This window comes from Ursus arctos, unplaced genomic scaffold (genome assembly GCF_023065955.2).
Source record: "Ursus arctos isolate Adak ecotype North America unplaced genomic scaffold, UrsArc2.0 scaffold_13, whole genome shotgun sequence".
NCBI lineage: Eukaryota > Metazoa > Chordata > Mammalia > Carnivora > Ursidae > Ursus > Ursus arctos.
The window spans coordinates 38482282-38507116 of record NW_026622797.1 but is presented as its reverse complement, the minus strand read 5'-3'; the positions used below and the strand labels follow the sequence as shown (position 1 = coordinate 38507116).

At 32.9% G+C, this 24835-nt stretch overlaps 1 protein-coding gene across 34 annotated transcripts in view; it reads right to left on the bottom strand.

Annotated features, from left to right (window-relative positions):
* TRDN (triadin) overlaps window positions 1-24835 on the bottom strand; it is a 362517-nt gene that overhangs the window by 96311 nt on the left and 241371 nt on the right. For all 34 annotated transcript variants that reach the window (XM_057311074.1, XM_057311078.1, XM_057311076.1 and 31 more), the window contains one exon: window positions 17169-17216. In XM_057311074.1, the coding sequence (XP_057167057.1) occupies window positions 17169-17216 (48 nt within the window). The remainder of the gene's footprint in view (window positions 1-17168; window positions 17217-24835) is intronic.

The window sequence follows — 24835 nt, the reverse complement described above, 5'->3', positions numbered from 1 at the left end:
CTTCCTGGTCTAATCATGAAAGCCATGTAGTTTCCACCTGTTTCTCCAGTGACAACAGCTCTGAGGAACCTGACTGCCATGTAAGTACTCCAACTAATACCACCATGCTAGAAAAGCTACATACAGGCAGTCCAGTTAATAGCTCCAGCTGAGCCTTCCGCCAACAGCTGCTAGCCATCTACGTGAGTGAAGCATCTCGGACATCCAGGAGATGATTACTTTAGATGACTACAGCCTAAGCCTACATTTGACTACAATCACACGAGATACCCAAGTAAAAACTGCCTAGTGGCTCCCTCTTAAAACCTGACCCTCTAAATTATGAGCAAAGTAAAATTGGCTGTGTAAAGTGTACCACTATGATTTGGAGTGGTCTGTACACAGAAACAGCATTTGCAACCATCAGCTAATAAATAGCAAAATATTGCAGCGTGTGGTAAGTTCTCCAGTGGAGCTCTGTAGATAACAGAGAAATGATTAATAGCTCTATTTTATAATTGGGAAGGTTTCCACTGAGACGATGCTATTTGGGTTTAGGCTCCGAAGTTGAGCAGAATCTCACTAGTCAGGAAATGCCAATTTAACAGTATAACTGGATGTAGGATGTAAAACAGATTTAAAAAATGCTAAGGATAGCTTCTGGAGTTTGTACGTTTCACATGTACAAGATAATCTGCCATCAATGGAGATAGGAAATGTAAGAAATAGAAGCCTTTGGAGAAAGATATCATCTTTGTTTTGAATGTATTATGTTTCATGTGTCAACAAGATACCCAAAAAGGAAATGTCTAGCAAGTAGTTGGAAATACAGGTAAAGGCAGATTATATGCAAGTGTTGCAGAAGCAAAGCCACCTGCAGTCTCACTGATAAATGGAAACTAACAAGACAATCAGTAACATGAATTCTGAATGCCCCAAACAAATCTTATTTACTTTGTTTACACATACTGACTTGACTTCATGAATAAACTAAGCATACAAAGACAAAATAAACCAGAATGTGAAAAATTATGTTCTCCATAATACATGCAAATTAAAAAAAGACTGATAGGTTATAATGTTTTACTTGTATATTTCAAATCCAATCTTATATAATTTGCCTATACTGAAATATCATTCACATATTGGTAGTAATAAACTTAACCTTTACATTTATGTTAACTATTGCCAAATGTTTTAAAATCACCCAAACTGTGAACAAAATATCAAAGCAAGTCAAGTTTTAAATGATTCACTAGATAAAAATTAATTAATTTTCAGAGAAACATTTTCAATTTCAATAAGGCCAGGAGTTTTTAAAAATATTTATTTATTTATTCTAGAGAATGAGAGCACAAGCGGGAGAAGCAGAGGGAGAGAGAATCTCAAGCAGACTCCATGCCAAGCACAGAGCCAGATCTCATGACCCTGAGATCATAACCTGAGCCAAAACCAAGAGTCAGACGCTTAACTGACTGAGACACTCAGGCGCCCGAGGCCTGGATTTTTTTTTAAAGTTAAGGGCCTGAATGTATCTAATCAAGATTAACAAATAGAAAATAGCATTTGCTTTTTCTTCTAACATGGTCCTGTAGAAGATAAAATGTATCTATAACAACGGTGTTTTCTTCTAGAAAAAAAAATTTTTTTTGATGCCCATGGAACAGGCAAAACAAAAGACTGAAATAATGGATAATCTTATAACAGAGGAAATCAGCACTGGAGTTTTTCCCTGGCACAAACATAAATATTTTGAGCCCTAAGCAATGTGTTTAAAGGAAATAATACAATCTTTGATCTGACTGCTATTTATTTTTCATTGCTCTGAATGATCAAGTTCAATGTCAGGACATTAGGATATTAAAAATGTTACTGTTAGAGTATCCTGGTTTGATGTCAATATCACATATAGCTAAATTTTAAAAAGAAACTGAAACTGGAAGGTTTAAAAAGCCCAACAGAATCATTAGGCAATTTAAGCCTCCTGGCTGTGAAAAGCACCAAACTCAAAATTGTTAACCTTTCTTACCCAGCTAGCTTTAATGAGGTGTTCAGAAATGTCATTTTAAAAACTGCCTTTCTTACCTCTTTTGTAGATACAAGATGTCTGCTGATTTGAGATATTTTTTCATGAGCATAATGAATAAGATCAATGTATCAAACTTTTTGGATTTTTCTTCTGATGGAAAGAATAGTTCTAAAGAACCATATGGAGAGCTCTATTTATAAGTTTAATAATACTTGATAATTTCCTGAATATGACTATTAATATACATCACACAGCATCAAAAATATTAAAATTGTTTCATAACATTTCTATTGCTTCTTAAAGTGACACTATATTGCTCCTAAAATGATTTAATTGTGAATAATTGCATGATTTTTTAAATATTTAATATGTGAATGCTCTACATGCATCTGTTATTGTTTTCTGTTCATTTGGACAAAATTTTTGACAATCAGAGATATTTTAGAAAAGTCATTTTATAGAATTTAATATCTTTTCCAAACTCTAAAATATAAATCTTATGAATCAATATAGAGAAAAGCATTCTCAAGTTTTCTAAATAGTTTAAAATGCTGTGCTTGTAATTCCCATGAAGGAAAATATAATATATTGATGTTTATTTAATAATAATTTTGAATGCTCCTTAAAAGATGTTGTCAGAGTTTAATTTTACTGGGACACTGTCCATTAACTTTGTAATTAAGTATGACTTGGTCGGAAGCTATCTTTAACTTTCTCTTTGTCCTAATGATACATTTAATCATTCCCTATTCTATGGACCAAAGCACTTGACGGACACAATTGTAACATTTAAAAATGTTTTCCTCTAAGTATCTGTTTAAAAATCCTAATTAAAAATGTTTCCAATTCAATTATATTTACATGTTGGTATCTTTTTTGTTTTAACCTTGGAACCTTCATTGCATTTCTTTCTTGGCCTTTACATTTTATGTAAAAAGAATATAATTTTGTAACCGATATTATCATCTACCTCTAATCGGACAGCTGATTAAAAAGCATAATATAAAATTTGCTTGAATGACATCTGGAAAACGCTGTCAGGACTTGGAGACTATGGTGAGGTATTCCTTAAGATACTGTAAATAAGGCAAATTAGACTATTCTTTGAAAGTTAAGCTACATAATCAATAGGGTGGTAAGAGTTGGTGAGCTCAGAAAGCACCAACTATATAATACTATCAATACACCCCTAAAGAGCTTCCTTACATTACTCAAGCACTGTGGAGATCTAGGCAAGCTGGGCTGTGTTAGTATATTAAAACTGTGACATAGACCACAGCATAAGAATTCAAAACAAATAACAGATATAGAACTTGTTCAATACACATCTTGTAATCACAATGGGGGAGAAAGTCTTGTCCAATGGATTCAGTATTTTAGCCCTTTTGACAAGTTCTTCCCTATAATAGTATAGTTTTTCAAATAATCTTAGTTGAGGGACTCTCCTGAAATCATCTAAATACCCCTTCCCTTTAAATTCTGATTGAGCTTTGTAATTATGATGATTTTAGGCTGTGTAGCTTGGCTGCAGAGAGTGGACTCTGCACATGCCTTTATATTCTAGTCCTCGTTACACACTAATAATCAGAATACTGGTTGGAATTCTGGAGAGTACCTCAGTGGGGTGCATTTTAGTCATTTTAGTTCAACTCTGCCCAGCTCTTTTGGAAAGATCAGCAATATGCAATGATTTAAAAAAAAAAGGAAAATAAGCACTTCTTTATATATTTGGGAGCCGAGATAAACTAGGACATTGTAGGCACAGAATTAGCTACTGAGCCCTAAATCTACTATAAATGATTTTGTTTTTATAGAAAACTTTATTAGCCATGAAATTTTTCTCATGTAATTATGTTCCAGCCAGGATTCCAAGATCCCATGTTTGTTTCAAGAAAAAATGTTATTACATGACTACAGCATGCTTGGTGGCAGGCAAAGCTAGGTCTTGGTCATTCCTGTATTCATATACAATGATAACGTGTTATTTTATATCCTTAGGCATTTTACATATGATCTTACTATGAAATGAATTTTTGTGTCCCTCCAAAATTCATATGTTGATGCCTAAAACCCAATGTGATGGTATTTGAAGGTGGGGCTCTGGAAAATGATTAGGTCATGAGGATGGAGCCCTCATGAATGGGATAGTAACCTTGTAAAAGAGATAAGAGATAGCTGAGTTCTGTCTCTATCTCTGTCTCTGTCTCTCTCTCTACTATATCAGGTATATAGAAAGAGAGCATCTGTCTGCAAACCAGGAAGAGGTCTCTTACCAGGAACCAAATTGGCTGGGACTTTGATCTTGGACTCCCCATCCTCCAGAACTGTGATAAATAAATTTCTGTTTAAGTCACCCTGTCTGTGCTACTTTTGTTACAGGAACCTCGAGCTAAGACAAATCTCTTTAATTTCTCATTCATTCCAGAGAGTTAGGTATTATCTACATTTTATGGATTGACAGCAGAAGCTAAGAGGCAATAACTTGCCCGAGGTCACAGCTACTAAACAGTAGTGGGAAACTTGAACCCAGACGATCAAACTACAAAGGTAGAGTTAAACTACTACACTATGCACTAAGAGAATAGCATATTATAAACTAGATAGCATGTCAGATGCCCCCTCAGAATAAACAGTGAACATGTTTGCATCACCACATCACATCAATTGTTCTCCATAACTACCAGTCTGCCATAGCCTTCCCAATACTTCTGAAGCAAGACCATGTCATCTGACACATACTAAGAATTCAATAACTAATTGTTGAATAAATTAATAAATTTGTCAATTTTGTGCTGACCACATTTTATTAGGAAAATTGTCCTTCAATATTTACATAAAAGCCTAATAATCATTATAATCACCTTTTGTGGTTAGTTATTGCCTGACTTTGCAATCCTAACCTAGCTAAGTTATCAAAGTAAAATGAAATTGCTGATATTTGACAGCTTTCGTGGTAAAAAAAAAACATATATTTCAACCTAATATTTACCTAGCTTTTTTTTTTCCTGGAAGTTTAAATCTAGCATTTTACTTTTTGTTATCTAGGAAATTTTGGATAGTGAATTTCCAAAATTGGATAATCTCACACACCTATATGCATATACTTATTTCAATGTTTGTAATAATTGCTAATCATCTATTCATTTTAAATGTAATATATTCTATTTTAACTACAATTATCCATAGTCTATATTGTCTTTTGAACTTCTTTTCAGAATTAGAACTCCTCTTGTATAAACACATTTATGTGAGATCTTGGGAATTAGTCTCATTATAGTTTAAGCATTCAAACATAAAACTTATTTTATGAGAGAATACAGAGAAATTTTGAAGAAATATAATTGAATATAAGAAAAATGTTAACTTAAAAATTATTAATATAATAAAAAGTAAATAGGGATTTTTATGAATCTTCCCATTATTTATGGTATAGAATCTTAAAACATAATACTTTGAAATTTACCTAGTGGACTAATTCTTTCAGATTTATATACTTATTTAAAATCAATGAACTTCAATTATTTTTAGAGCAGATTAAGGTTTGTAGCAAAATAGGGCGGAAAGTACACAGGGTTCCCACATACTCCCACCCCTAACACACACAGCCTCCCTTATCATCAACATCTCTCACTAGTGTGATACGTTTGTTACAATTGATAAACCAATATTGATACATCATTACCAACCAAAGTCCACAGTTTACATTAAGATTCACTGTTCATTTTAGTCTTTCTATTGATTTTGACAAATTAAATGACATCATCTCCTATTAGTATGATACAGAGTAGTTTCACTGACCTAAAAATTCCCTGTGCTCCACTGATTCATCCCTCCCTCCTCTGAAACCCCTGCAACCACTGAACCATACCAACTCCATAGTTTCACCTTTTCTAGAATATCATGTAATTGGGGTTATATAATAAGAACACTTTGAAAATTGGCTTTTTTCACTTAGAAATAGAATTTAAGTTCCCTCTATGTCTTTCTGTGACTTGATAGCCCATGCATTTTTAGTACTGTAAAAAGTAGCATTGTATGGATGTAACAGAGTTTACTTATCTATTCACCTATAGAAGAGTGTATTTGGTTTCAAATTTTAGCAAATATGAATAAAGCAGGTTTGTGCAGGTTTTGTGTGGACAAAAGTTTTTAAGTCATTTGGATATATAGTATTGCTGGATTGTATCGTAAGAGTACATTTAGTTTTATAAGAAACCACCAAACTGTCTTCCCAAGTGGCTGTACTATTTTGTATTCCCTGCAACAATGAATGAGAATTCCTGTTGCTCCACATACTACCCAACATTTGATGTTATTAGTGTTTTGGATTTTAGCCCTTCTAATAGGTTTGTAGTGGCATTTCATTGTTTTAATTTGCAATTTCCTAATGATGTATGAAGTTGAACATTTTTCATATGCTTTTTTTGTCATCTGTGTATCTTCTTTGGTAAAGTATCTGTTCAGATCTTGTGCCAATTTTTAAAAGGATTTGTTCATCTTCCTATTATTGAGTTTTAAGAGTTCTTCATGTTTTTTGGATATTATCCAAAGGACTATTAGTCCTTTATCAGATATGTATTTTGTAAACATTTTCTCTCATTCCGTGTCTTGTCTTCAAATTTTCATGATGGTATCTTCTGAAGAACGGAAGTGTTTAATTTTGATGAAGTCCAACGTATGAATTTTTCATTCATGGATTGTGCGTTTGGTGTTGTACTTAAAAAGCCATTGCCAAAAGCCAAGGCCACCTAGATTTTCTTATGTTATCCTCTAGGAGTTTTACCATTTTATGTTTAGATCTATGATCCACTTTGAGTTTATTTTTTGAGAAGGGTGTAGAATCTGTGTCTTTCTCCTTCTCCTTCACCTTCTTCTTCTTCTTCTTCTTCTTCTTCTTCTTCTTCTTCTTCTTCTTCTTCTTCTTCTTTGCTTGTGGGTGTCCAATTGTTCCAGCACTGTTTGTTGAGAAGATTATACTTTCTCTATTGAACTGTTTTTGCTTTTTGTCAAAGATTAGTTGAATATATTTTTGTGGGTCTATTGTTGGGTTATTCTGTTCCACTGGTCTATTAGTCTATTATTTCAACAACATCATGCTGATTGTTCTAGCTTTATATACAGTTGAAGTAGTAGTGTCAGTCCTCCAACTTTGTTCTTCTATTGTCTTAGCTATTTTGTGTTTTTTCGTTTTCCACATAAACTATATAATAAGTTTGTTGATAGCCACAATATCAATTTATCAATATCACTGTGATTTTTATTTATGATTGCATTGAATCTATAGATGAAGAACTGATATCTTAACAATCTTGAGTCTGCCCACTCAGAACATGGAATAATTCTCAATTATTTGGTTCTTTTATCTTTTTATTTGAGTTTTGTAGTTCTCCTCATATAAATCTTACAAATATCTTGTTATTATTACATCTAAATATTTCTTTTGTCATTCCTAATGCAAATGGTATTGCACTTTTAATTTTGTTCATTTCAATTTTTTATTGCTGCCATATAAAAGAGCAATTTACTTTTGTGCATTAGCCTTGCATCCAGAAGCCTTGCTATAATTACTAATTCCAGGAGGTTTTTCTTGATTCTTTGGGATTTTCTACACAGACACATATCATATGTGAACAAAAACAGTTTTATTTTATCCTTCTTAGTTGGTAAATTTTTATTTCCCTTTCTTGTCTTATTGCATTAACTAGTACTTCTAGTACAATGTTGAAGAGATCTAGTGAGAGGGGATATCCTTGCCATTTTTCTTATCTTGGGAAAGCGTCTAACTATTTGTCATCAAGTTTGATGTTAGCTGTAGGTTTTCTGTAGATACTCTTTATTGAGTTAAGGAAGTTCTGCTCTATTCCTAGTTTGCTGAGAGTTTTAATCATGAATGGATGTTAGATTTTGTCAAATGATTTTCTGTACCTATTGATAGGATCGTGTGTTTCTTCTTTAGCTTGTTGATGTGATGGATTATATTAATTGATTTTTCAAATGTTAAACCAGCTTTGCATACTAGAATAAATCCCACTTGTTCACAGTGTAATTTTTTTAATTCATTGTTTGATTTGATTTGATTATATTTTAGATTTCCTAGATATTTTTTAGAAAGTTCTCATCTAACAGTACTTTAAACTTTGTAACATATATGTACAAGTAAAAGAAAATTGAAGTCCTAGACTCTCAAAAGGGATTTAGATGAGGTAAAACAAAAGCAAATGCCATTTAAAAAAACTGTAAACTCTCCTTTCTACAGTGCTTATTAGTGTGACAAAGTGATCCCCTGCAAAACAAGGACTGTCATTTAGGTTCCTTCACTTGGGAAAAATATTTTAAAAGGAGGATTCATTTTTGTATTTTAAGAAGATAAACTCAATTTATTCTGCAAACATTTATTCAGTGTCTCTATTGTGCTGGGAGCTGGAAAAGCACAAATGGTTGCACTGAGTTCAGTTAATACCAGAACACATCTACATGGATGACAGAGACACACACACAGGGATCCAGGCCCATAGCATATGGATTGACAAATTCTACGTGATGGAATGAGAAAAGATTTCACAGAAGCACTGGCATTTGTAGTGGATTCTGAAACTGGATAAGAGGTTTGTCATCAAAGAAGAATTGGAAAGACATCTCCAACATAAGGAACAACATAAGCAAACCGTGGAGTGTGAAAAGTCATGTGGCTGGATTGCTGGATGTACAAAGTAGGGAAGAAGCAATGAGCAAAAGCTTGAAAGTCAAAATGAGAATTGGTGGTGAAGGGACCTATAGTATTCTACTAAAGAACTTAAATTTATATCCTTACAGTGATAGTCTCTGAAGATGCTAAATACAAATATTCTTTCTGGTATTATGTCAATATAATTAATAACGCTTTGTTCATAAAAGAATATTATACATACTAAACTGACTAGCAATACATAGAAAGTCATTGTCATCTTGTTTGTTAATAGTCCCAAACTGAAGCCTCCCACAGTTGTGTTATCCACGATCTCCTGTCTCCAGAGACAGCATCTTCTGTTTCATCTTTGATAGTTTCTTTTTTGCATGGGTGTTGAGGGCATAATTTCTACATCCTGTGTGCCATCATTACTGATACTTATGGTTAAATCATATTTAGAGAATCTTCATGTCATTTAATTAAATATCCAATAGCATGCTTTGCTTCGGAGATACACTTTTTGGTTCTTAAGTGTGATTTAACTGTATATTTTGAAATGTAAACAGAGTAGATACTTCAAATAATACAATTTCATTTAGTAGATTTAAATAACATTTTTAAATATTTTCATTTTAGAATCTGAATCTGACTTTCCTATATACACTTTTGTACAGATTGTACTTGCAATCAGAAAAATAAGTCTATCTTTAGAATTTGGGGCAAAGTGGAAATGCCTCAGACATAGGAGACAATTTTTACAAATGAGAATTAGACAATATTATGACTGGAAGCTCCTCTAGAGATTGCTTAGTGAAATCATCTTGGCTTATAAAAGAGGCTAGATAAGGCAGGTAAATAGCCTAATGTCACAGAATAAATTATGGGGAAGGAAGACTAAGATTTATGTGTTGTTTTGAGATAGCTCTATACTTGACTGTTCAAACAGGTTAATATTTTTAATTATCATTGGCTTTCATCAGTTTTTCTTTTCAAGAACCAACACTATAAGTGCTAACTCCAAGTAAAAAACTGTTCACCATGATTTTTATTGCCAAGAGTTTTAAGGACAATACAGATATTTTGTATTGCTTATCTGACTAGTAGTTTATTCTAGAATGATGTGAAATAAAACCCAGACTTTGCAAGTTATAATAATGAAAAAATTTTTTAACTTGATTTTGCCATTTTAGAATTCCAGAGAAGATCTGAATTAAATTTTTCTTTTTTTTTAAGAATCCTTTTCAATCAGTTTATATTACATCATCATTCGATGACAAATTGGGGCAGTAGTAGTCAACAAGACACAGGTAAATTTTATGTAGACTATTGATAAAATTTTCATGTTCATTCCTGAAATTATTTGACCTAAAATGTATAATTTCATTTACAGCAAGAAGAAAGTAACAATGCATGTGGGGCTAATGATTTCATATGGTTTCTTGCAATTTGATTTTTAGAGAATAGAGCTAACCTCCATTAATGTGTTATAGGATGTAGCATAACAATTGGGTTTTATACATTTTTATTCAAGGTAGGTATGCCAATTTTTTTCCCTAAACAGGTCTTTAATAGAAAATTGATTTATAAATGAAAGAAAAAAGTCAATAAAAAGAAAAAAAAAAAACCTGAGGAAACAACCTTTGTAACATAGCAGCTTATGATATACTTTCTATTAAAGATTTCCAAGGGAAAAAGGATCCAATCCATATGTGGCTTCAGGATAATAGCAGGAGTGGTACAAAATATCAAAAGAAAAAAAAGGCATAATTAGCAGCTTGATGTTCTTGAGCTCATAAGGAAGCATTTCTTGGTGTGTTGTATGGTAAACACTACGATGCATTTCCTCAATCCTTTATATAATCTAGCCTAGAATGAACAAAATTTTAATATTCAAGTATTTATGTTAAATAATTAAAAGTTGTTTTTACATGCCAAGTCCTGGTAATGGTAATTGAAATTGCATATGAGGAAAAATAGGATTTGTAAGAGAATTTCACTAGGAAGAGAATGGAAACAGACTCTTCCAGATCTAAGGATGTGTGTGTGTGTGTGTGTGTGTGTGTGTGTGTGTGTGTGTGTGTGTGTTTTGGGGGGAGGGGTTTAAGTGGAACCCAACATGGGTCTTGAACTCAATGCCGGGCTTGAACTCATGACCCTGAGATCCAGGCCTGAGCTGAGATCAAGAGTCAGGGGCTTAACGAACTGAGCCACCCAGGTGCCCCCATATTTAAGGATGTCTTAAAGAACTATCAACATAAGATTAAGATGTAGATAATTTAAAGAATCCATACTTCCATTATTTTAAAATTATGAAATTATATTAAGTATTGGCAAAAGAAATCTGAAGGTCATTGCCATTAAATTCAGATATCATAAGCCAACTTTCTTCATATTTACAATTAGATTTGACTGGGCTTTAAGAAATGGTTCATAATTGCATTCTATTATTTTTACATGAAGATTGTTGGAAGTTAAATCAAGACAACATTTGAGGATTATAAGTGAAGCAAGAGCACATATTTGATGTGAAAAGTGAGTTACTTTTAAGAACTTAAAAGACTGATAACATTCCCATTAAGAAACTACTTTGATAAATCATGGAAGGAGTAGAATGCAGACAGCGTAGGAGTGACACATTGTTCCTGGTATGGTGTCTTTTCAGGTAATTCAACCTATCTACCTACCAGTTTCTCTGACCTATAGTTGATAAGGTTACTTGGTGTTAAGGGTGGTGACCTCCCCCCCAACCAAAAAAAGAGTAGTGATCCCAATATGAAGTACAAGGGTATGTTCCTGGGGGCAATCTTATAGTTTTAGTTTGCTTCTCCATAAAATGGTCAGAATCTCTAAGAAAAGGAAGGAATTACAAATAGTCACAGAGACCAGATAGGCAGAGGAATGATTCATTTTCAGGATAATTAAAAGACAGAATATTTTCATGGAAACAAAAATTTAAAATTACATCCCTGTGTGACCTGTACTTGCCTCTAGTATATCCTACATAAAATAAGAGTGAACAAGTCACACATTAGTTTATTAGAAAAAAATGGATCATTAATGAAAAAGAACTTTAACTTTTGAGAGAAAGCTAGAACATGAATGGGTCTCGTAGCATCACCTCGAAATCTTGTCAACAGCATTGGCACGCTTTGCTCTTTTATTGGGCTGAAATTCTCTTTAGCATTGAATGGCATTCTTATCAATAAATGTGAACCAAATATTGCAATGGCAGAACATGGCCCCCTGTGGGAGATCCATGCAATAATACAAATTCGTTCTGAATAGGTGTTGTTCTGCTGTGTAAGTAGGATTTAGATCTATCTCATTATTAAAAGGATGAGAGGAGTGGGGAGGAACATAGTGAGAAGGAAATCAGAAAAGAATTTCATATACATAAGATAAAATAATCACGAGAACATTCTAAAGGTATTAAATAAAAGTAAGAAGTGAGATGTGCTATGTGAGCAAGTGAGACAGTGGAGAATTGCTAAAGGTTCTTTTGAAAATACATAAAATACATAAATAAGCAGAGTACACGCATTGTCATGTGTTGTAAAGCCCCGGATGTAAACCATCTTCTCTCTGAAGCCCACTTCATGTTCCTCACACCCATTCTCCAGCGCCTATTCTGTTGTGGGCGCTCAATAAATATTAAACAATCAAAGCACAAACTGTTGTCAAAAAGTTTGGAATTCACAGGAATCAATAGTATTGTTATCATTTAACATTTATTGAGGGTCAACAGCATGACTTAGTGCACATGTGCAAATAGGTTATTTTGTAATCACATATCAAGTAAATCGTTAAATACAATTCATATTAACTAAACTTCCGGTTTTACTCCATTGATCTGAAATGCAAAATTGCTTCTTTTTAAAATAATGTTGACACACCATGAAATATAAACATTAATTATTTAAATAAATAAGTTTCTCTCAGGGAAACCATTATTCTTAGATATTATTAACATTCACTCGAAAGTAGGAGATAAATCTACAATAAGTACACATCACATATTCTAAATAGACCAGTGCATGTACAGAGAATAAAAGAATCTGAAAAGGTGAAGGAGGACAGGGACAAATACACAAAGCTGTGATAGCATTTGGGTTTCCCTGCTGTTATGACAACTAAAAACACTAATACAATTACGTAGGGTACCGTTGTTTACAAAATAGAATCAAAGGCAAAGAAAGAAACTCTTCAGGTGAACACAAATGAACACAAATTCGCGTGCTTCTGAATTTAGAAACATTTCTTAATTTAAGGCAAGATAGAATTTTTTATTACAGGAAGTGAACTGTAGTTGATACATTTATGATCCACATGCTCCAGCTTTATCCTGAATCAAATGATTACTAATTGTGCTCAGATTTATTCTTGTGGCTGATAGGCACTTAAATTCTATTTAATCTTTTTTCGTGAATATTTTTCTGTCATGTTTCTACTTAACGATTTTGAAGTGATTTTTAATAGTTAAGAAGATGGAAAACTATACTTAATATTTCTGAGGTGAAACTTTCAGTTTAATTTTAGGATACTGAAGTATAAGTACTCAAGTTGATGGTATGTTTTTCCTTAGCACTTGAATCTCAAAAATTTTAGAAAAGAAAGTCCTTCTAGACTAGGCTTCCCCTAAAGAAAAATAGCCTTTATATCTTGATGTTAGGAACACACTGCTTAAAAACTTTGTTAAATAGAACATTTTTACATTTGGAAGGACTAAGAGATCATCAAATTCTGCTCCACAGTTGTAAAAATAAGAAAAACAGGGATAGGCCTAATGTTTCTATTTTTACATTCATATATTGGCTGAATTGGGCAATTGTTTAATTTTCTCTTCCATTTTAAGTATTTAAAAAAAAATTCACAAGCGTTGCAATTACTAAAATTTAATATTTGAATGCTTATCCATATGAGGAATATTCACCACATGCAGTTTTGTCTGTGTAAGAACACCATCTACAAAGATCATAATAATATGGTGTCATTAACGAATAGTGTATATTTAATTATTATTTTTTCTCTACTAGTTCCACTGCAGAACTGAAGAATTTAATCACTTATGTCATGGTTTCTGAAATATGGCAACCTTTACTATTGGAAATCATATTTTGATTAACTAAAATGCCCTCTTAATTGAAGAGTATTTAGAGGCACAGTTCATTGAAATCTGGATCACTTTATAGTCTTTTCTTCAACAACCCCCCTGTTTTCATTCAAACCACAGATATTCATTGAACACATGCTGTATGCCAGCACTGTTACAGGCTTCTAGAACAGACTGTTAAAGAAGACCTTAAATGAACTCATGCATAGGTGTGAATGAAAGAAAAGGAAAGATGATTTGCAAGTGATCTAGTTTATTACTATTTACTTTTTCACTGTTGGATTTAAGTCACTTTGAAGGAAGAAAATTAAAAACAGGGAGATGTGGGGACTCCAATCTACAATTCAGGTCTTTTAAAGTTAATTGTCTTGACTGGTGTCCTTCCCTGCCCAAGTAAGTAATAAGCCCTTGGATGCTTCTTTAGGGTGACTCTTTTGCTCAGCGGGCTAGTTACAAACAAGTATTACTAAATGTTTTCTTCTGAAAGAAATCAAGATTGAAAAAGGGAAAGGTAAATGGGATATAGGAGGCAGGTCGATTTTGAAAGTGAATAACAAGGAGGAAATGTATACTATAAGAAATTAAATGTCAACAAATGAATAAATTAAGCTTAATGAAACATGATGCGCTCTTTCTAGAAGTAATATACAAATATCTATAGATGGATCCCCCTACGGTAGCACACAACACCTAGCAAGTGTCATAATGTTTTATCTTTGGCTTTCCTTAGTTCTCACTGTAAGGATAGCAACACTTAACTGTGTTAAACATTTTTATCTCTTGGTGATTCTCGCTACTTGCTTTCAAAACAAGGATGGTGTGTGTGTGTGTGTGTGCACTTTAAAGTGGAGGAATTCTTTATAAAATGTTTCTTAATATTCAAAATTCTAGTCCAGCCAATTTAAGATCTTCACAAAAAGAATAACTGAAAAATACTACTAACCATGAGTTAGAGATAAAATAGAGTTACACTTTTGGACTTTTGCAGAAGTTAGATTAACTAAATTTCTACTTCTTACCTGTTATGAGGTCTAGTTTACTAAATTACATTACCATAAAATTCATTCCATCTTTCACTACATGAATTTCCCATAATGTAAAGTTCAGCTTAATCAATGTTTCCTAAATACAATTATAATTCAGACTAACTCCAGAGGTTCGATATACACAATTTTATATAGATCACCAAGTATATTTTAAATCTAGTGAGAATTTTGAAAATCATATTTTCCCCCAGTACAAGTTCATGAGGCAAACTTAAATGAAAAAAAATGACTCTTTAAGAACTATTTCATTGTACCTCAATGCATTATAAACAGTTTTAGATTATTTATACTTCTCAAGATAACTGAACTGCATAAGGAAGAGAAGTACACAATAGATTTAGAGCCTCATTTTATGAATACATTTTAGAATACTCTGATGAAATCTGTAAAATGTCATTGACTTATTTTCACATTTTCTGATTTTTTAAATCAAAATATATTTTTCATATCAATTATTAGTCATACATACATCATCTCAAAAATATGCAATTTATCCAAATACTCTATTTCTTATGATATGTATAGTTGAAAAATATGAGGCCATTGTTTTACAATATTTAAAACTGAAATGATTTACTAAGTCAATATAAAAAGAGCCATTGAGAGAGCCTCATTTTTTATATAAGCTAAGAGCCTAAGCTTTTATGAAAAAAGGTATTTTTAATAAAAAAAAGAATTATAAAATTATCTGAAAAGTAAGTTCACATCTCTAAGAGCCATTTCTAGTCTCCTACCTACCTGAGGAAACATTATAGAATTAATGAAAGTGACACCAACATGCAGGTAAGAAGAAATAAACAATCTGTGTTTAAATTACTTATCGCTTAGGTACTATTACTAGTGTGGGCATTTTACATTCTAGCCAATCTTCTCTTAGTATGCTGTGGGTGTAAAAGCAAATCTACAAATGCCAAAGATGAGCAATCAACACCTTTATATAGAAAGGAAAAAACTGTGAAGCTTAGTGAGACCAAAGTGGTTTGATAGTTTATCTCACCTGTAGTAAAGCTGATTTGATAAGGAAATATGCCTAAGTAAGGACTATGCAATTATCTAGGAATTTATCATTCTTCATATTCTTTCCCATGTTTTCTCATTTGATCTCCACATCTTGTTGAATAGGCAGGTCAGATATAATTAACACCCTTTTATTTATTTATTTTTTTTTTTCAGAAGAAATTTAGGCTCGGGGCCTTGCCTAAGTGAACAAGCTAAAGTTGGGATGTAGAGCTTCTATTCCTCTACTTTACATTTCAGAGACAGAAATACCCACATCAAAAAGGAATTGATAGAAACATTCCACTGAATTGTAAAATTTCACAGAGCCCCCAGAAGCCAAAATTAATTTGAAAACTTTTTCAGTGCAATTGCAATCTGATTTTATTTGGAAAAGCCCATGAAATAAATTTTTAACCAATCATTTAACTTAATTGAATCCTTAACCTTAATTTACTTATCTGAAATATTCGAGAAGTTAAAGGATTTTCTTGATATATTTATATCAAAAATAAATTTTTGCTATTAGGAATTTAATTACTCCCAAATTTAAAAAGAAAAATTATTTTGACTTCATTCCTGACAAAATTATTACAGTTCTGGTTTTATTACAATAAATAATAAATATTATAATAGATGAAAAGCCAAAGACTGGGGGAACCGTAATTAAAGTTATTAGCACTCTGAGCTCTAACAGAAGGCCCAACATCACTTTAAATGCTTTAACTCTACTGTACTCTTGCATTTTTCTCAAGCATACTCTAGAGTGATATACTTATTATATAACTACATAAATAAAAATAAAGTGCATTACTTGTAACATTCTGATTTTTAATATTGAGATTTCAGACCTCTTGGGAGAATTGCTGAAGTCATAGTATAAACGCAAATAATTTACTTTTGGTGTTTTTTCTTTAAGTTTTACATATTATTTTTTAAGCATGAGAAGTTATTTTTGCATAAATAGAATTATGTCATCTTTATTCTTTAAACTATGATCAATCAGGTGGTGTTAAAATCACAAATCAAACAGAAAAATGTCTACCAGTTACCCCGATCATTTCCTTATTCCCAATAATCTCCAGCATTTTCCCTGATATAATTAAGAAGTCTGTGGCGTTTTCCTGCTCTGAACTTATATTCAAAGTTTAGTTATACAAAAGGACAAAAACCCAATTGCTGCCTCACATTCTCCCTGGCACAGAAAAACATGCAAGGACAGTGATAGAGAGCAATAGATTTAACAGTTATTGTCTTCCTCCTGTCTGAATCCAGTGCTTTCCTCCTCATGTTGTTGTCTTTCTAAAGAAGATAATGTCAACCTCCTTCATTTTTTTTTACCTTGCTCCACTGTCTTGGTTGTTTTCTCTTCCTTCTTTCCAGGTACAGCTGCAAAGCAGAGATAAGGTTTAAATAAAAGTTCCAGATGGAAATGCTGCTTCTGCTCAAAAAAGCATTTTGTAACTCATTCATTGCCAGCTCTTTCCTCTAAACAAGCTATTTTAAAGCTTTTCAACATTTCTCATTTCTCTATAAACCAACTGAAACCTATTTTAAATCTAATGTTAAAGAATTAGAGAAAAAAAGAAATAATTCCTTTCCTTCTTCTGACTAGTTTTTCCATTCTTTTCTACCTCCTTCTTTTATATTCTGCATTGATAAATAAGCTCTACAAATAATTCTACTTGACAGGACTATGATTAATCGACTTACACTTCAGGTTATTGCTGGAGTCATTCAGTGTCTTGAAAATGTCAACTAAGATGTTCCTTTAAATTCAAGCTTAACTTAGTTTAACCAACTGAAAGAACAGTGTCATGCTTGAGATTCATTTAAATATTAGTCATCCCAAATCATAAGTAACCAAAAGAGAAATAAGATTATTATTTAGGTGCTGTTTAACCTGAACTATGCTATCTCTAAGAGTTATTGCTCTCAGTAGAGTACTCACTGTTTACCTATTTATACATCAAAACAGTAGAAATTATTCATACAAAATCAGTATTCTCCACTGAAATAACTGACTCAAGCAAGGATCTTCAGAGGACACTAGCAGCCATTTGATGAAAGATGAATGAGGGACTGAATACTACCATTACAACCAAGTATCACCCCACAGAGTTGCAAGGGGAAAAATGTAACTTTGAAACAAAGCAATGTGATTGTCACCAACTTAACCAATGATGAAACTTAGAACAATTCATTCAGAATGGGTTATCCAGACAGTATGGCTTCTTAATGATATGTACTGTGATATATAAAAATAATATTGCCCTCTGAAGTATTCTTGCCAGAGCATTGAACTATCCAACTGGAATCCAGTTAAGCCAAAGATTTAACTTTCAGTTTAATCAAATACAGGATGTAAAAAATATATTGAATAATATTCTGAAGAAATCATCAAAGCAATCAAAATGTCTACAGTGTAACTGGCCATGATCTCTTAAAAACAAAAACAAAAACCAATGTCATGAACTAGAGAAGGGAGGGAAAGGTAGCATAACTTTTTCAGAAAACTTGCTAAATATACTCATTAATTATAATAGTTCAGCAGTAGATCCTTTTGATTGTTTCAAGTAGATAATAATTTCATTTGTGAATAATGAGTTTTATTTCTTACTTTTCTATTTTTGTACATATTATTTCTTTCTCTCACCTTATTACACTGGCTAAAAAAATCTAGTACAATGTGTAACAGAAGTGGTAATAACAGATGTCTTGTTCTAATTTTCAGATGGAAATTTTTTCATTTTCTCTGAGAATGATATTTGCAAATGGTTTTTATATATCTTTTCAGATTAAGGAAGTTTCTTTCTACTCTAGTGATTATATTAAATGGATCTACTAACAGAATGGATGTATGTATGTACATGAATGAATGAATGTAATTCATTTCCCTTTATTCTATTATTCTGGTTAATTACTTTTTTTTCCCAAATAAAACCAAATTTATTATGTTTTATCTTTCATGCACATTATCAGACTTGATCTCCTAATATTTTGTTAGGGTCTATGTCTCTATGTTCACAAAAGAAGTTTGCTTGTATGTTTTCTTTCTTTTTTAGTTCTTGTTGGGTTTTGGCATCAAGGTTATTCTAGCTCCATAAAATGACTGAATATTTCCTCTTTTTCTATTCCTGGAAGGTTCAGGGTAAGATTCGTGATAATTTTTCCTTATATGTTTGAAAGAATTCACCAGTGAAGCTACTTGGCTAGAATTTTCTTTGGGGAAGAATTATAGTTATGGATTCAAAATATGAATTTCATTTCAATTTTCAGATTTATTGGAAAATATTCCTATTTTTAATTTTCTGTAGGATCTGTAATGATGCCTCCTTTTAATTTTCTGACATTGATGTTTCATGCCTTCTCTCTTTTTTCTTAATAAGTTTTCATAAGAGTCTATATATTTTTTTAGGTTTTATGGCCAATCTAATTTTGACTTTTTTGCTTTCCCTATTGTACAACTTAATTTACTACTTCATTAACTTTTATTATTACATTTTAAAATTTCTCTTCCTTCTACTTTCTTTGGGTTTAATTTTCCATATGAAAAAAAAATGGCTTTCTAGATATTCAATTTTCAGCCTTTCTTATTTTCTAATGAATATTTTTAAAGAGTATAAATTTTACCCTACCATTGTTTAGCTGCACCCCAAGTTTCAATATTGTTTTCATCATACAATAAATCAACATATTTCCAAATTTTACTGTCATTTTTTCTTTGATACATGAGATATTTAGACATGTATTGCTTACATTTTTACACTACCTAGTATTGTTTTAACATAGCAAGTGATTGATATATTTTTGCTTAGTGATTAAATGTATTAGTTGACAAATAATATGTCTTAATAAGAAATGTTCTGAATTGAGAGGGAAAATGGGTAAGCTTTGTTGTTGGTGATTTTCCAGGAATAGGATGGATTTTAGGTGTAGCCAATAAGATGTGAAGAAAGACAAAGGAGCAGGAAAGCCTCAGGTATGCCTAGAGGAAAGTGAACAAGTTTAGCTGAAGCAGAATGCTCCCACAGAGGAGATATGGAATAATTTAAAATAAAAGATGAGGCCAATTACAGAAAACCTTGAATTCCAAACTAGAGTCAGACTTCACTATGCATACTTTAAATAAAGGAGATAGTAAGATGTGTGGTACATTAATGGAAATGAAACACTGAAAATTTGTAATTATAATAGAGCCCATGAGTATATAGTCTTATTCATAATTATTTTATCCAGAAGAATCGTTATAAATATTGTATAGCAAATGTGTACTTTTCAGTTTGTTTTATTTTAATCCTCTGAAAAGTAAATGTCCCTTAGTAAACAATTTGAATGTGACTTACACATAAAGACCAAGTTTTCTTTTCAATGATGGGTTCCACATTCATATTAAATAGAGGAGGATAGTCCCCTAAAGCAGTTTTTTTATACTCAGAAAAGGTCACTGAAAATGCTGATTATCTGTACAGAAAAGAACACATTTTGCATGAAATGATGATCCTTTCATTTCTACTTCTGATGTAATATTCATCAAGCCTAATTCTATGGAGAGTAAACTTTAGAAATAAATAGCTCATGTAAGTAAGTGGATTTTCTAACTGCCTGGAATCAAAAGAAGACCTCAATCAATTTCTTTTTCTACGCTACAGGGTACCTGAAATCTCCTTTGGTGCTGAGAGAAATTCTCTTTGCTCTACATTTGGAAGGATTTACTTTGGGGGGGGGGGGTAGAAGCAGATTTATATTGCACTCCTTCAGAGATCCCAACTAATATAAAGGAAACAAAATAACTAGCACTCTTAGAAAGTAATGCCTGGATTAGAGATAGTCCTGAGGTAAACTGTGAGACTGAGAAATTGGTTTCTGTAGTTCCAAGCTTTTATTTCATTATTCTTCCCCTCAATTTTCTTTAGGGACTCAATTCTCCAAAACAATTTAATCTTTCCTTTCTTGACCCTCATCACTCATGAAGACCCTGATGTGTTCCCATTAGGAATAGGGACTTGTACCTAGGCAGTGAGGCTTACTTGGAGATGGGGTATGTTAGAATCCTGGTAAAGAAGTGAGGAGTAAGAAAATATTTACAGTATGAATCGTCCCCCACATGATATTTATACATTACTTCTGGGGTGTAGACCTACAGCCTTAGAATGATAAACTATCATTTCCAAGGAAATAAGAATGTAATGTTATCTGCCCAAGGGTTGTTCAGATTTTAAGGGTACAGCCTGGGGATGGCAATGACTGAAACAATGGAATAAATCATTAACTGTGGAAGAAAAAGTCTTACATCTTGGATATAAAGATCCTTGGAATACATTATGGTGGAGAAACAGGAAAGAGAGACTTCTCATCAATTCTTAGATGATACTAACTAATCAATGTATTCATAAGACCATCCCTTCCTGCTACCATCTTTCCTGAATTTTACATTATATTTGTGAATTTGGAATAATGAGCAATATGATATTTATTGTAGCATTCAAAATGGGGAATGTCTGAAAATGAAGTTGAAAGGAATATAGGGATCAGATCTTGGGGGACTCATGTCATTTTAACAAGGTTGGATTTTATTTATTTTATGATGAACTTGGAAAAAGCGAGTTTTAAATTGTATGGCTTATTCAGTTTTATGACCTTGATAACTTACTATGATTGTGGGGAAACTCTGGTAAGATCAATATTAATGAAATAAAAATCAAGAACCTAAGGACAATAGTGAGTTCATTACAGTGGTTTAAGCATAATATAATGAAGGCTTAAATTAAGATGGAAGTCACAGTTATGAATAGGAGGAAATATATTCAAGAAATATTTAGGGGGTAAAATCAGCAGAACTTGGAGACACCTTGAATGATCAGGTGAAGGAAAGAAAGATAAAAAATCAAAGATCACCCCCAGTTTTCTAGTGAGATAAAGGTAGATGAGATTCACCAATAATAATGAAAAACATGCTGGGAAGGGGGACTGAGGTGTTTAGGTTAAGACAGGTTGTATTTGAAGATGTTTATTGGACATTTGAGCATACAAACTTGAAACTTCAGGGAAATGCCTTTTCACAGAGAAGTCCTGAAGTGGCAACATACAATTGGGAATCTTCAGGATATAGGTCAGAGTTTCAACCTTGAAAGTTGATATATCTCACAAAGAGACAGTATAAAATGAAAAGTTCAGAGCATTAATAATGGAATCTAGGAACACCAATAATTTAAGAGTCAGCAACAAAACAAAACAAAACAAAAGTTAGGAATAAAAGGTCAGGTGATATGGGGAGAACCAGGACACCATGTTGTCATGATAGGTCAACAAAAGAGAAGCTTAGGTAAGAGACAACGTGGTAAATACGATTGAGAAACCTAGTAATGTGAGTACTGAATGGCTCCTTTGGTTTAGCACTGATAACATCATCAGCATTATCCAGAGCATCAGTGGCACAGTAGAGACAGAAGCCTCACCATCGGGGGGAGATGAGAAGCAGAACTAGCTTTCCAGTATCCAGAAAACCGGAAAAAATGTGGAGAAGAGAAAATGGTAGAGAGAGAAATAGTAATCAAGAAAAAGGAGTTTTGAAGTTGAGAATATTATTTCCAAAATGAGGAACAAAATCAGTAATAAGAAAGAGGATGATGCCACAAAGAGCACGATGCCTGATTAAGGAGGACACAATGGAGGAGCTGGTCTTGAAAAGAAGGATAAACACTTTACCTCTGAGATCAAAAGGGAGATGGCTCTAGATTAAACAAGAACACAAAGCTGCTAACCTGTCTCCTTTTATTCCAGGACATTTTCTCCAGCATAATTGCCTGTGTTTTTCACCTCTCCTTCCCTCAATCCATTTGTCATCCTTTAGCTTTCAAGTGTGTGATTCCCCTAATAATTATCCACTTGGCAATGACTTGGTGACCTCCACCTTGCCACTGAAATAGTTTCTTTTCCTGTGGTTACTATGACATTATAAAAATTACAACTACTTTTCTCTTAAACTCTTACCTTTCTAGTCATTTTTTTCCGTTTTTTTTCTTTGACTTTCTTTGCCCTCTTTCCTCCAAATACATGTTTCCTTGCATTCCACCCCAGCTCTGTTCTCTCTCTAGACCATCTCTTCATGACACGCTCATGGACTTTGACTGTTTCTACCATTAACCCCATGCAGAGGGCACCCACCTATACATTACAGTCTTGCCATTATCTGGAGCTCTAGTTTTACATTTAGAGCTACCTATGTGATATCGCTTGCGTGTACTACTGGCACTTTAACTTCGATATGTCTAAAATCTTGTCTTCCCTCTCAAACTACTTCTCATCTTCCTTCTTAATTTTTATAAGAATATCAACAATATTCTTCTAGCACCCAGTCTGAAAACTTATTATTGCCATGAAATCATTTCTTTTTTTTTTCCTTCCCAAAGATGATCAGTTGTCAAATTCTATTAATATCTTTCCTTTGCAATCTCGTAATTATTAAGAGGTCCTAATACATGTCACCTACATTATTACACCCTAACTACCCTGCCTCCTCCTAAAGCAAATGTCTGAATATTATTCATATACTTAAAATTTTCATTAACTCCCTATTGTCCATGGAATAGAGTCCAATTTTAAAATCAGGACTTTTTGCAGCATTATTATCCCAGACTGTATTAATTCACACCATGTTCCTGAGACTCTTGTTCTTTCTCATATATATCCTGCAATTTCTCACCCCTTTGCCTGTGCCCAAGATACCCTTCCAGCTAATGATTACATAACAACATTATTTAAGTCTTAGCTCTAAAGTCACCTTATATAGTAAATCTTTGCTTTTCCCCAGGTAAGAATAATTTTTAAATTCCTATGGAAACATATCTGTATTTATCTCTTTACCTTGTTGGCTTTCAACCATGAACAATAATTACATAGAAGGGGCGCCTGGGTGGCACAGCGGTTAAGCGTCTGCCTTCGGCTCAGGGCGTGATCCCGGCGTTACGGGATCGAGTCCCACATCAGGCTCTTCCGCTATGAGCCTGCTTCTTCCTCTCCCACTCCCCCTGCTTGTGTTCCCTCTCTCGCTGGCTGTCTCTCTCTGTCGAATAAATAAATAAAATCTTTGGGGCGCGTGGGTGGCACAGCGGTTAAGCGTCTGCCTTCGGCTCAGGGCGTGATCCCGGCGTTCTGGGATCGAGCTCCACGTCAGGCTCCTCCGCTATGAGCCTGCTTCTTCCTCTCCCACTCCCCCTGCTTGTGTTCCCTTTCTCGCTGGCTGTCTCTATCTCTGTCGAATAAATAAATAAAATCTTTAAAAAAAAAAATTACATAGAAAACTTTTAGGTGGTAGCAAAACTTGAGGTCTAAACAACTTAGATTCCTATTTTTCAGTATTTTAAATTACTCAATAACAATATTAACATCTACATTTGCTCTTAATTCTGTACATAGTATGTGAACCATAAATATATGTTAAATGAAAGTGAAAATTATGTGAATGCTGCAAAACAAATTTAAGTTAAAAAGATGATATATTGATGATTAAATACTATATATCCCCAAAGAAAATATGACTAAAATGTAGCTTAAGATCAAGCAATTTATATTAGATATATAGATTGGTACATTGTAATTAATTTAAAATAGTAAGCTTTTTTTAACTATGAATATTTTGAAACAAGCACAAAATCAGTAATTTCCACTTAACATTGCATACATAGTTCCTAGTTCAAACCTCAATGTAGAAGAACAATTTACAATGTTTTGAAAACAAAAATAACCCTTAAATAATTTTCTTACTCTACTTATTTTTGAAAGACTAGAAGTCGAACATATTGTAAAGGATGCTAAGTGTTGTGGAGATTAGGGGCTGGCTACTAAATCCATGATGAAGCGATGTGTGATCAACTGTCAGTGAGCGGGTAGGGGACTGAAAAACTACCTGACAAATGAGAGAAGTCTCTTTCGACTTTTACTTGTAACTTATTGAATTGGTAAAGCGCTACCTGAATTTCAATCTATTTATGACAGCTTTGGAAGGA